This window comes from Rhinolophus sinicus, linkage group LG01 (assembly GCF_036562045.2).
Source record: "Rhinolophus sinicus isolate RSC01 linkage group LG01, ASM3656204v1, whole genome shotgun sequence".
Lineage (NCBI taxonomy): Eukaryota > Metazoa > Chordata > Mammalia > Chiroptera > Rhinolophidae > Rhinolophus > Rhinolophus sinicus.
In genome coordinates, this window is record NC_133751.1 from 208,662,886 (window position 1) to 208,674,011 (window position 11,126).

At 55.9% G+C, this 11,126-nt stretch overlaps 2 protein-coding genes across 12 annotated transcripts in view; one reads left to right on the plus strand and one right to left on the minus strand.

The window, feature by feature from the left end:
- Window positions 1-11,126, minus strand: part of ANKMY1 (ankyrin repeat and MYND domain containing 1) — a 52,831-nt gene that overhangs the window by 39,699 nt on the left and 2,006 nt on the right. For 2 of the 11 annotated variants that reach the window (XM_074316120.1, XM_074316106.1), the window contains exons 1-2: window positions 2,243-2,766; window positions 1,546-1,692 (exon numbers count right to left, since the gene is read on the minus strand). The exons of 1 other annotated variant lie outside the window; for it this stretch is intronic. In XM_074316120.1, the coding sequence (XP_074172221.1) occupies window positions 1,546-1,676 (131 nt within the window). In that variant the 5' untranslated portion in view covers window positions 1,677-1,692; window positions 2,243-2,766. Of the gene's footprint in view, window positions 1-233; window positions 421-1,545; window positions 1,693-2,242; window positions 2,772-11,126 lie in introns of those variants that run through there. 8 more of the 11 variants (XM_074316084.1, XM_074316095.1, XM_074316088.1 and 5 more) reach the window with 8 other exon arrangements.
- On the plus strand, window positions 6,969-9,137 carry DUSP28 (dual specificity phosphatase 28). Its single transcript, XM_019711664.2, has 2 exons — window positions 6,969-7,943; window positions 8,137-9,137. Exons 1-2 carry the CDS (start codon window positions 7,542-7,544, stop codon window positions 8,260-8,262), a joined length of 528 nt encoding a protein of 175 aa, XP_019567223.1. The 5' UTR covers window positions 6,969-7,541; the 3' UTR covers window positions 8,263-9,137.

An 11,126-nucleotide genomic window follows, 5' to 3' on the forward strand; every position in this document is an offset into this window, starting at 1 on the left:
TGCATGCATTGACAAGCTCAGCATGGGCTCAGGTCCCTGCCCGCCACCTGTCCTGGTCACAGGACATCTTGGGGCAGTTTCCAGGAACGACTCAGGTAGGACAGACATTAGCCTGGCAACCCTCCTGTTGATGGATCTCCGAATTCACAAGACAACCCTCTGAGTAGGAGAGAGGCTGGCCCTGCTGCCTGAGCCCGGGGGGAGGAGGGGAGGAAGCAGCAGAAGCCAGTTACCTCACCCGTAGGCCACGAGAATTCTCCATATCCCAACTTCACGTCCAGCCCGAACTGCCCCTGGTATACGCAGCCGTCCTGCCACTCCTGCACACCTTGGACGAGCTGGCGGTAGGCGTCCTTCAGATCCTGCTCACTAGGGGGGCCCTCGGACTCCAACTCCTCCTCCGGGGCCTCTGGGACGTCCCTGGGGGGTGCGGGTGGGGGGTGAAGGGCAGGAGGGGAGAACCAGGCTGGCTGAAGGTCTTAAAAGCAACCGTGTGCTCAGAACCACACTCTGTCTCATTCCATCCTCCCAGCAGCCCCCCCGAGGCAGATGCTGCTGCTTTCCCTCTTTTCCAGAAAGGGACACTGAAGCAGAGAGGGGTGGCGACTGCCCAGGGTCACACAGGAAGTGGAAAGCACAGTAAGTGTGCAGCTCTGTCTGTCTCACCAGGGTGAGGACCAGGCAGTGGAAGCAGATGGCTGCCCCACTGCAGCTGTTTGCTGGGTGAGCCTTATCTCCTCCACCGGCCCAGGGTGCCCCCTGCAGGGTCTTCTCTCATGAGCTGGGCAGTAGGCCGACATTGGGCAAACCTGCATGGACCCATGAACGGTCTGAACAGGAGAGGGGCTTAGGGCCAAGGGATGATCTGAGAGCAGCTTGAGGGGCAGCAAGCAGACGCCTAAGACGGTAAGAGGATGTAGATGTGTGGGCGCTTGGCAAGGGGCAGGAAACACGGACCAGGGTGGCTTGCTTCTTCCCTGTTCTTGCCCTGACTTAAAGTGGACCCACCCCTGCCCTATCACACACACCCGTCTCTGCATCCCGCCCCACTCAAGTCCTCTCTGGGGGACACTGCCCCTGGGCGTCTGTCTAGACTCGAGCTGCTGTCAGGCCTCACATAGCGTGGGGAGCCTCCGACTCTGAGCCCCGCCAGCAGATGGCTTTCAAAGGCCAGCCGTGAGCCAAAGAGGCTTAAAGCCTGTGCCTGACCCAGGGGGCTTCGGCTGCTGTAAACACAAGAACCTCTATTTGCCACGTCAGTGTGTGTCTCTAGGAAGAAGCCAGGAAGGATAGACACCCACATGCAACAATGATGAACTCTGGGGCTTCTGATTTTTTTCTCCCTTACCTGTGATTATGGGTTGAATTGTGCTCCCCCCCCCCAAAATTCATATGTTGGAGTCCTACCCGCCCCCTCACAATGTGACTTCACTGAGGGATAAAAAAACTGTTAGCGAGTTTTTAACACCTTCCCCAAAGCTGGATCCCAGCTAAGTCTGGTCCCCAGGGTCAAAGTCAGACCTCCCTATGAGAGGGTCCCCACACCTTTTGGCGAAGGGCGTGGAGCTCTCCAGGGTCCCTGGGTCCTCAGAGGCAGCAGACTTGCTGCTCCTCCCCTCCAGCTGGTCATTATTTGCGACTTCACAATATCCAGCTGAGGAATAACCACCTTCCATGTCTCTCGTCTTTGAACTGGAAGCAAAGCCAGAGACCCACATTAGCTTCCAGGGCTCCTGGGAGGTGCCCACTGACCGCCCACAGCCCCACTGGCCTTAGAGAAACGGGCCCCTCCCACAAGCTCACTGGGCCCAAGGGCGCGGCCCCTCAACCTGTTGGAACCCCAGGGGAAACCTCCGCCAGCGCCCCGAGGGTGCTCCTATCCCTTCTGTGGGGTGGGAGGAACCACAGGACGAGCCAGCGGGGCCACCCTCCCACGACCGCAAGTTAAGAGCCACATGGCGGGGTCAGACGTGCCAAGGCCAACTGCCCGAGGCGGGGCCGCAGTCGGCTGGCTCTCCCTTCCCCTGCGGGCCTCAGGAGCCAGCCCGTGAGGGTGGTGGGGCGGGGCGCGGGGACACGGCCCCACTCAGCCCACATTCACAGTCTCTCACGCACGCAGGGTCCCAAACCTCCTCTGCTCCTCCGCAGGACAGCGGTGCCGGCCCAGGGGGAGTGGGATCCACGCATAGGCCTCCACCGCACTCCCGCGGAGCTCGGGGAACCTCCCCCCCACCAGGCTCACCTCGACTCGCTGAGACCCCGCGGGGATCCTACCGCGCCCCTGCCTTGGGATCGCACTGAGGCCCGGAGAGCTCGCAAGCACCACAACGGGTCCGCCCAGCGCAGCGGCCAAAGCAGCGCAGCCCCACTCGCCAGCCTCTGCAGCGGGAGCGGAGAGCGTCGGGTTTCCCTGGAGACCGGCGCCCCGCCCACGGCGGCCTCCTCCAATCCCGCGCCTGGCCGTGCCCAGACACGCCCCCACTCTGTGACCTCACAGGGCCCTCTGCCCTGTCCCCACTCGGTGCCACCCAGCGTCCCCGCACCTCCGCGAGTGCTGGTCTTCTATCTGAGCCCCCGAGAACGCGGGGACCTGGCACGTCCGTCTCCACCCGGGACACTGACCTCGATGTCCAGCAGAGGATGGACGGTCAGCCTCTAGGTCAAGGGCTCCCTGGAGGAGAGAGCGCAAAATGCTCCCAACGCCCCCGTGAACACAGCACAGGGAATGTGCCCAAGTGACACCTGAAGAAACTGAGGCACAACTGAGGGGCAAATTAACCTGTCCACAGTCACGCGCTAGGGCGCGGTAGTCAGTATTTAATCAAGCTCGGCCTGACTCCAAAGCCGGTTTTCGCCGGTTCAGTAAATGTCTGTGGAAATCACAGAGGGGGAACTCATGGTCTGGGGGGGGGGGGAAGATGAGATAGGGGACCGGGGTCACTGGGAGAGAAGGACTAGATGTCTGGACCCAGGGTCACGGGAAGACTTTATGGAAAGAAGATTCCAGAGTAGGGTTTCAGAGGATGCGTAGGAGCTCTCTGAAAAAAGCACATTTCAAGAAACTGGAGTAGTGTGTGCAAAAACAAGGGTGGGAAACAGCACAAGGCTTTGTGCAACTGAAGCAGCTGGGGCTTCCCAGAAAGAGGAGGAGGGCTCTCTGAAGGCGCAGGGTTTGGGGTTATCCCAGACTGCCCCTTAGAACAGGGGTAAAGGGATATGAAAAGCCGATGCCCAGACCCTTCCCTGTTGGCTCTATTGGCAGGACTAAGGCAGCTGTGCCAGGATTCCAGGGGTCTAGGGGGTCTTCCTCCCCTGCAATTTCTGTCTCCCAATTCACCTCTCTTCTCCCTCATACTCACCTAGGTTCCTGGATCCCCTCTCTTCACCTTATTCTTAGCCCTCAGGTCTAGCCTCTCCCCTGCTCCCTTCAACTGCAGTCTGGGAAACTGAGCTGAAACAAACTGGTGTCTTCAAAATTTTTGAAAAGAGAAAGGAAAAGTCAAGTAATACTTCAAAATGTCCTACAAACCTGTTAAACCACACCGTGACCTGTTGTGGGTTGAGTGGTGTCCCCCCAAAAGATAAATTGAAGTCCTAACCCTAGTACCTGTTAATGACCTTATTTGGAATAGAGTCTTTGCAGATGTAATGAAGTCATACTGGATTAAACCAGTGGACTAGTGTCCTTTTTAGGAGGGAGATTTGGGAGACCCAAACACAGAGGAAAGAATAATAAACTTCTGTTGTTTTAAGCTGCCATGTTTGTAGCGCTTTGTTACAGTAGCTTTAGGAAATGAATTCATCACCCAATAGGAAAAACTCTAAACAACAGCTAAAGAGAAAACTATTTGTGGCAAATCTGACAATTTGGTGAGATTGGTAAAAACAATTCTAATTACTAAAATGTGGTCCAAAAAGAAAAGGTGTTCTAGAAACTGGAAAACGTGCAATATGAAATGCTAAAATTTTGCTTATATTCATTATATATGCACTGGTATTTTTAAACCCTGGCATACAAACATAAAAAAGCCCTATTTCCACAAATTGAGACAAGTCCTACATTGACACTAAATAATATGTTCAAAAATGTTTTGATAAGAATGTTCATATTCATTGACAACATTCAAGAACATGAGTTTTTTAAGTTTTTGCTCAATTGATAAACTTGGTAAATTCAACAAATTAGTAATTTAGCAAACTGATCTTAAGGACGACTGGCTTTCAGCAAATTAGCTGCTCGTATCACCAGTCATGGTGTTTGCAAACCTGAAAACGCCAGCTGAACCTACTATCACTTTTATAAGATTTACTGAAATACCACTGTGTATGTGATAAAGGAGAATAGCATTTCTATTAAAAGTCAGTTGAAGGCTTTGAAAAGTCAACAAAGAAAAGTTGCTTAAAAATTGCAATCAATTAGGTGCAGGTGAGACACTAAAAGACTATAGGTGAAATCAGTTTAAAAATTCCAAAAGGATTCTACCTTCGGATTGCTTCTCAAGTGCTTTGACGTTCACAGGCAGGAAAGGAACTGAAGCTGGAAGGCAGAGAACCACTGAGCTGACCCACAGGGAGACGCATCTGACGAAGTGAATGGATATACCATGTATGATACGCAGTAGTTCAAGATACAATGTGTAAAGTGAGTGGGTGTATTTTTGGGGACTCCTGCTTTAAATTACTTTTTAGATGGACTGAATGATGGGTGCAGACTTTATTGTGTGCCAGAATGGCATGGAGGCTGTGCGTCATGCAGGGTGGCCTGCGGGGTCTCTGGTCCCGCTCCCCATGTAAGAACACAGGATATGCTGAGGCCAAAAAGGAACACTCACGGAGCCTAGATAGGGGAGTCACACCACTATAGTCTCGCTGGCGGCTGGATTGGAGACACAGGAAGCAGGAGCCACACTATCCACAACCTGCTGCCCACTTGTCTCTGCCAACCAACCTCACTTGCTAACTGCAATCTCCCTCTGCAATCCGCTCTTGCTAGCTCAGCCACCATCTTCTTGCTAGCCCCCATTTGCTGCTAGCATAGCCACGGCAGTTATATTAGTGGCCAATGGCTCACTGGTTACAGCTGACAGCCAACTAGCCACAGCTGATGGCAATCTAGTCACAGTTGATGGCCATTTACTACCTGAGCCAGCACCTTTCCACGTGAGGCCGAGAGCCCGGAAACTGCACTCCTGGCTCTGTCCCCCCAGTGTGGTAAAACACAGCTTCCTGGGTCCTACCCCCTGAGTTTCTGCTTCAGCAGGTACAGGGGGGATGGGCCCGAGCATTCCTACCGAGGTCCCAGAGGTTGCTGAAAGGTGGACCACACTTTGAGAACCACTGGGCTCTGGTGTGATGGGTAGGCAAATACAGAAAGAGGATGCTAGAGGGACAAAGCAGGAGGGACCTTAAATGACAGGTTAGAGACCGAAGCAGCAAGATATTTTTAAGCAAGGTGGTACAGTTGGATGTGTGCTTTCAAGACTTTTTGCCACCGTAAGACCCCATTTTATATCATGACCCAATACCAACATGACTCAAAAAATTTCCAGGAAAAGCTCGTGCTCCTACATGCATGTACCCTAAGGTATTTTCTCTACCGTATCACTGAAAAATAAAACACTGGTCATGACCCACAAAATTAATTCCACAACCCACTAATGGATCACAACTTGCTAATAAGTCAGAACCAACATTGAGAAACGCACTCCTTCAGAAAGCATATTCTGGCTGGTTAGGAAGATGGAAGGCTCGCGCCCCTCCAGAAGCTGGAGCAGGTCCCGACAGGGTGGTCCAAAGTAAATGCAGCAATCAAGGTGGAGAGAATGGATTTGATACACGTAGGGAGACTGTAGGGAGACTTGTTACCAATTCATTAGCTCAACCATGTGAAGGAACGTGCCGCATCAGCTAGGCCATGGAACAGAAAACCCACCTCAAACATCCCCCAACAATAAAGGGTGATTTGTCGTCTCAGGAAACCAAACAGGCCAGGATAGGAGGGTCTTCAGGTTTGGTTTTATTCCGTGGCCCAACAATGTCATCAAAGACCCAGTTCCTCTCATCTCTGCTTTCCCCCAAGGCTGCCTTCCCCTTGTGGTCACAAGGAAAGAACCGAGACTTCCAAGCTCCTCTCCCCTCCTTGGTTCATGGGAGCCCAAGTAGCAATCATGGGGGAACAGCTTTACTGATTGGCTGGAGGTAATCAGGGCCCACATCTGGAGCTGGGGGACAGGGACATCTCCTAGTTGGATGGCTCCCATGAACTCAGGAAAATGGGAACTCCATTCCCTCTCCACCCCAGGAAAGTCTGAGTCTGTCTGTCCTTAGGACAGAGGAAGAAGGAAATGGATGCTAGGAGGCCCTCTGTAGGTGATGTCTGGACCTGCAGCCAGTGAACACCTGGCTACAGACCCATATTTGAGTCTTTAGGTCAGGAGGGAGCCCCAGGTTGCAATAAAGATCTGACCCTTACCAATGCTTGGTGGCTGCAGCTGGAAGGAGAAAATCAAGACAGCCCAGCAAGATTGTACAGGTTCACTGTCAGATCTATGTTACTAGGTTGTGGGGGTGGGTCGGTACTGGAGAATAATTTCTGGTGGAATGGATTGCAAATCTTAAGTAAACAATGGAGCTGCAGCAGAAAAAAATTTTACTATTAGAATAAAATTGAAATTGCAATAACTAAATATATGCAAGGCTGCAAGTTACTTTTCAATGAAACCACTCCCTGAAAGACACTGGATATCAGAAACATCTATTGAAGAGGTCTTCTTATTGAATCTTATTGAAGAGGCAACTGTGTGGACATTGATATTAATTTTTTTTAAGTTACAGTGATGACCCGAAAGTTAATAACTAGAAAAATAAAAACAACAAAAATACTGGTCTAGGAAGAAATGAAGAAAAGTTCATGGTAAACGGCTTTATGTGGACCATGTTTTACAATAAAAGGGGAAAATGCAGCAATTTCAAAGTGCAGTTTATTAGGAAGCAGATGACCAAGAGGAATAAACATAAAGCTGTACTACAGGGCACCTCAGCCTGTTACAGCAGTGGTGACTAAGAACACACGAAACCAGCCGGTTTATCAGCAAGACGATGACGATGCTGATCGGTGTCCGGATGGGAATTCGTGACAAGGGCCCCCTGCTCCTCTACACGGCAGCCCCAGCTTGAGAAGAAGCCCACCTTCCCGAGCCCTGCTGGAGCCCTACTGGTCGGCAGAGCCGGACGGGCTGCCAGGCAGGTGTCCACGTCAGTGAAACCCCCAGGACTTGCAGGGACCCACACTTGCAGCTCTGGAAGCTCCGCCCCGCAGGTCGGCTGCCAGGCTCCGCCCACCTGGCTACCGCCAATCCGACTCCCCCGAGGGCCAGGAGCCCAGCCAATGGCTGCCCTCTCTATCCGTAGCCAATCAGAGGAGGGGCCACTATCGGCCGGACGCGGCCCGCCAGGGGCAGCCCTCGGAGGCCTTTAGGACCCGGGGGCGCCCGGCTGACAGCCCGACGGCCCAAAATAGAACCCAGGGCCAGGCGCGGGTCATGGACTCGGGGCGAGCCGGACGCCCCGGGGCAACTGAGGCTGCCCCGTCGATACCGCCACCGTTCGCGCACGTCGCCCCCTCGCTCTTCCTCGGGAACGCACGCGCCGCGGCCGCGTCGGAGCTGCTGGCGCGGGCAGGCGTCACCCTGTGCGTCAACGTCTCGCGTCAGCAGCCCGGCCCGCGAGCACCCGGCGTAGCCGAGCTGCGCGTGCCCGTGTTCGACGACCCAGCCGAGGACCTGCTGGCGCACCTGGAACCCACCTGTGCCGCCATAGAGGCCGCGGTGCGCGCCGGCGGCGCCTGCCTCGTCTACTGCAAGAACGGCCGCAGCCGCTCGGCCGCCGTCTGCACCGCCTACCTCATGCGGCATCGCGGCCTCAGCCTGGCTCAGGCCTTCCAGGTGGGCGGGCCTTCCGGGCCGGAGGGGCGGGCCTTCCGGGCGGGGTGCATGCGTGGGGGCAGGCGACCCCGAAGGGGCGGGGCTCTAGGCAGGGGCGGGGCACACCCCTGGGGCAGGCCCGCGGGCGTCGGGGGCATTTGGGGACTTTGCAGGGAGCGCTGCGCAGCGATGAGCTTAATCCCGTCGTTTGCAGACCGTGAAGAGCGCCCGCCCCGTGGCCGAGCCCAACCCTGGTTTCTGGTCTCAGCTTCAGAAATATGAGGAGGCCCTGCGGTCGCGGTCCCGGTCCCGCCTGCCCGGGGAGCCCTCGGGTCTGTGAGCCCTGGTTGGTCAGCCCAGCCCCAAAGCGGGCGCTGGGAGTTTCCTGGGAAGAGGCAGTTCCTGCACTGACGGGAGGTGGCCTTTCCTCACGAAGTTTTCATTTTCCGCATCTTCCTGAAATGCCGCTCATTTGACCGCGAGTGGGGGCGGAGGGGGGGCGTTGTCCACTGAGGAGACTGGGCACTGTCCCTCCCAGGTCAGCCTCAGTTTATCAGGCAGGGCTTGGTCAGGAAAGTGAAAACCACTTAAATTGCAGGCAGAAAGCCAGTACAGGGAGGTCGAGGCAGGGCAGCCCAGGTCAGCAGCTGGGGGAGTTCCGGAGTCACAGAGACCCAGCACCGATTCTGGCTGCCGGCCACTCTGATGTGGGACACTCTGCGAGGACACGCGGGGCTGCGGGCAAAGTCGTGCGCCTGCCACCTGCTTGAGCCATAGTGGCTGTTCCCCCACCTCACACGGGTCCTGCCTCAGAACCCAGCATGGGATCTGCCTGGAAAGCGCCCATGATTTCCAGACTTGTAGCTTCTGGGACATGTGGGCAACGGTGTGAGGCTGTGTGGCAGACCTGCCAGCGTGGTGGCCTTGGGCTCTCAGCGTCCATGCCCACCTCCGCTTATTTACCTCCCAGCTTCAGCAGCAGCACAGCCACCTGCATGCCAGCAAGGCACGGCCGCCCATGCGTCTGAGTTGTTCACTTCTGGCTCACATGCACCTCACCTGGGCATCCGACAGCCTAGACTAGAGCAGAAACTTCATCACCATCAACACTTAAATGAGAGAGTGGGGGGGAAACCGGGCAACGCGGGCGAACTTCAGATAATATAGCTCCTGCTTAATATATACAAATACAGCACGTGATAATGAATGAAATACCGTAGCTGGTGTCTCATTTCCCTTTGCCTCTCCTTCCATGTCCCCTCACACCTTCGCCCTGCAGGGCCTTGAGTGGCGGTGCCTGCATTCGTGCTCTGCCCTCTGTGTCCCCTCCCACACAACCCAAGAGGCATCAGGAGTGTCCTGAGCCCCAGCATGTCCCTCCAAGCCCCACAGAGCAGCAGCAAACCCCACTGTCCCTTGAAAGTCAGGATCAGTCAGTCACTCCAACCTGCAGAGTAACCCCTGCTCTGCCCAATGCCTCTGGTCTGAGGTGGCGCCAGCCTCGCCAGCAGGGGACATGGTGTGTCACCCGATGGAAGCCTCCCTCCGGGAATGAAGACCTCTGACCCAGCTGAGCCTAAAGTTGTGGGGACAGGAAGCTCACACTTTGTGAGGCACTGGGGTGGTTGTTAAAAGGGTCTCCTCCTCTCCAACCCCCTTGCTCCTGCACCTGAGTTTTTGGCTGTGACAGGAACAATGCCATCCATTGGTCCCTGGCTCAGAGCATACACTATAGCCAGCCCTGCTCGATCCACCAGTCAGCAGCCAACCCTGTGACCCACAGCCCGTCATAACCCGACTTCTTCCACCTTCAGCTGCTGCTTACTGCTCCCGACCCCTCAGAGCTCGTCACCTTCTCATCAACCCCACGGGGACCTACTGCCGTTGGCTCCACCTGCAACCTTGGGAGCTGAGCAGTCTGCCCAGCTGGGAGGTCAGGAGCCAGGACCTGAGCCATGGTGGTTACCTGTGTGCTGCAGCCCACCCTGCTCGCAGCACCTTTGACGGCACCCACACACACACACAACCTGCTGACCTGGCCCTGGGTGACAAGAGTGCAAAGGTGACAGAGCCCAGGGTAGGTTGAGGGACATCTGTGGGTCACAACCAGCTCTGTTCTGAGAAGCATCCAACTGCAGCTCCCACCAGGGACCCAGTTATCCTAGGACCCCTGTCCAAGGGCCAACACTGCCCCAGCCTGAACGCCACTTCCTCCTGGAAGCCCTTGCCTCCATACCTGCCTCCTAACCGGTGAGGCCAGGGACCCACTCCCCTCCCTGGCATCAGCCACCAGAATGGGGGTGCCTGGTGCATGTGCATTAGGGGAAGGCTGGGGCATCGGCTACTTCAGCCCACCCAAGTCAGCCAGGATTTGATCACCAAAAGGCTGGAGTATGAAAATTCCTGTGCGGGAAACCCCGGCCTCGGGCAGACCCAACTCCACTTCCCCCGCCCAGACCTTTGTCAGCAGGCAGGGGCAGGTGGGCGTGGAGACAGCCACTGTGGGCTTCACAGTTCACCAGGTGCTTTGGTGGCTGGCATTAATACTTACAAACAGGTCTGTTTGCTCCTTCAAGCCTGTATTGTGTAGGCTCCTTATATAAATGTGGGGTCAGAGGCACCCACTGAGGGGAGGTGGTAACAGCCCCTCTGGACTGGCAAGGCTGCCCCACCACTCCTGTGTGAAGAACTGGCAACGCGGCAGGGAGATGCCCAGGGCCCTCCAGGGGAGGAGGGTGAGACCCAGCACCCCCCCCCCCCCCGCCCAAGTTCAAGGGACCAGGAGGGCAAGAAGCCCCTGATGTGAACTTGCCCTCAGGGTTCGGTGGCTGCTGGATCTGCCCGAGGGTGCTTAGGGCGGGCTAGTGTGGGCGCCTGCGTGGGGTCCTCATGTTCTGCCAGGCCTGGGTGTGGAGCTGGCAGAGGCTGGTCAACCAGGAGTGCCATCGAAAACAGTGCGCTCGTACCGAGGGACCACACCACCTGGGCAGGCGCTGGGCCACTGAACAGACCCCAGGCCTCTCCCTACTGAGTCTCTGGCTGAGGACTGACCGCTCCTCTGGATGACTGCAGGAACCCTGGGCTCCTGCTGAGTTTGGGGTTGGGGCCCCAACAGGGAGGCCGCATCCACCCCAGCTAAGATGGCACCTGGGGACCGGCCTCAGCGCACGTGCTCCACATCAGTGAACACACATCCTCCCTCTG

Coding starts and splice junctions, on each gene's coding strand:
- DUSP28 (XM_019711664.2), top strand. CDS start 7,542: ATGGACTCGGGGCGAGCCGGACGCCCCGGGGCAACTGAGGCTGCCCCG. Junction 7,944..8,136: donor GCCTGGCTCAGGCCTTCCAG/GTGGGCGGGCCT, acceptor CGTCGTTTGCAG/ACCGTGAAGAGCGCCCGCCC.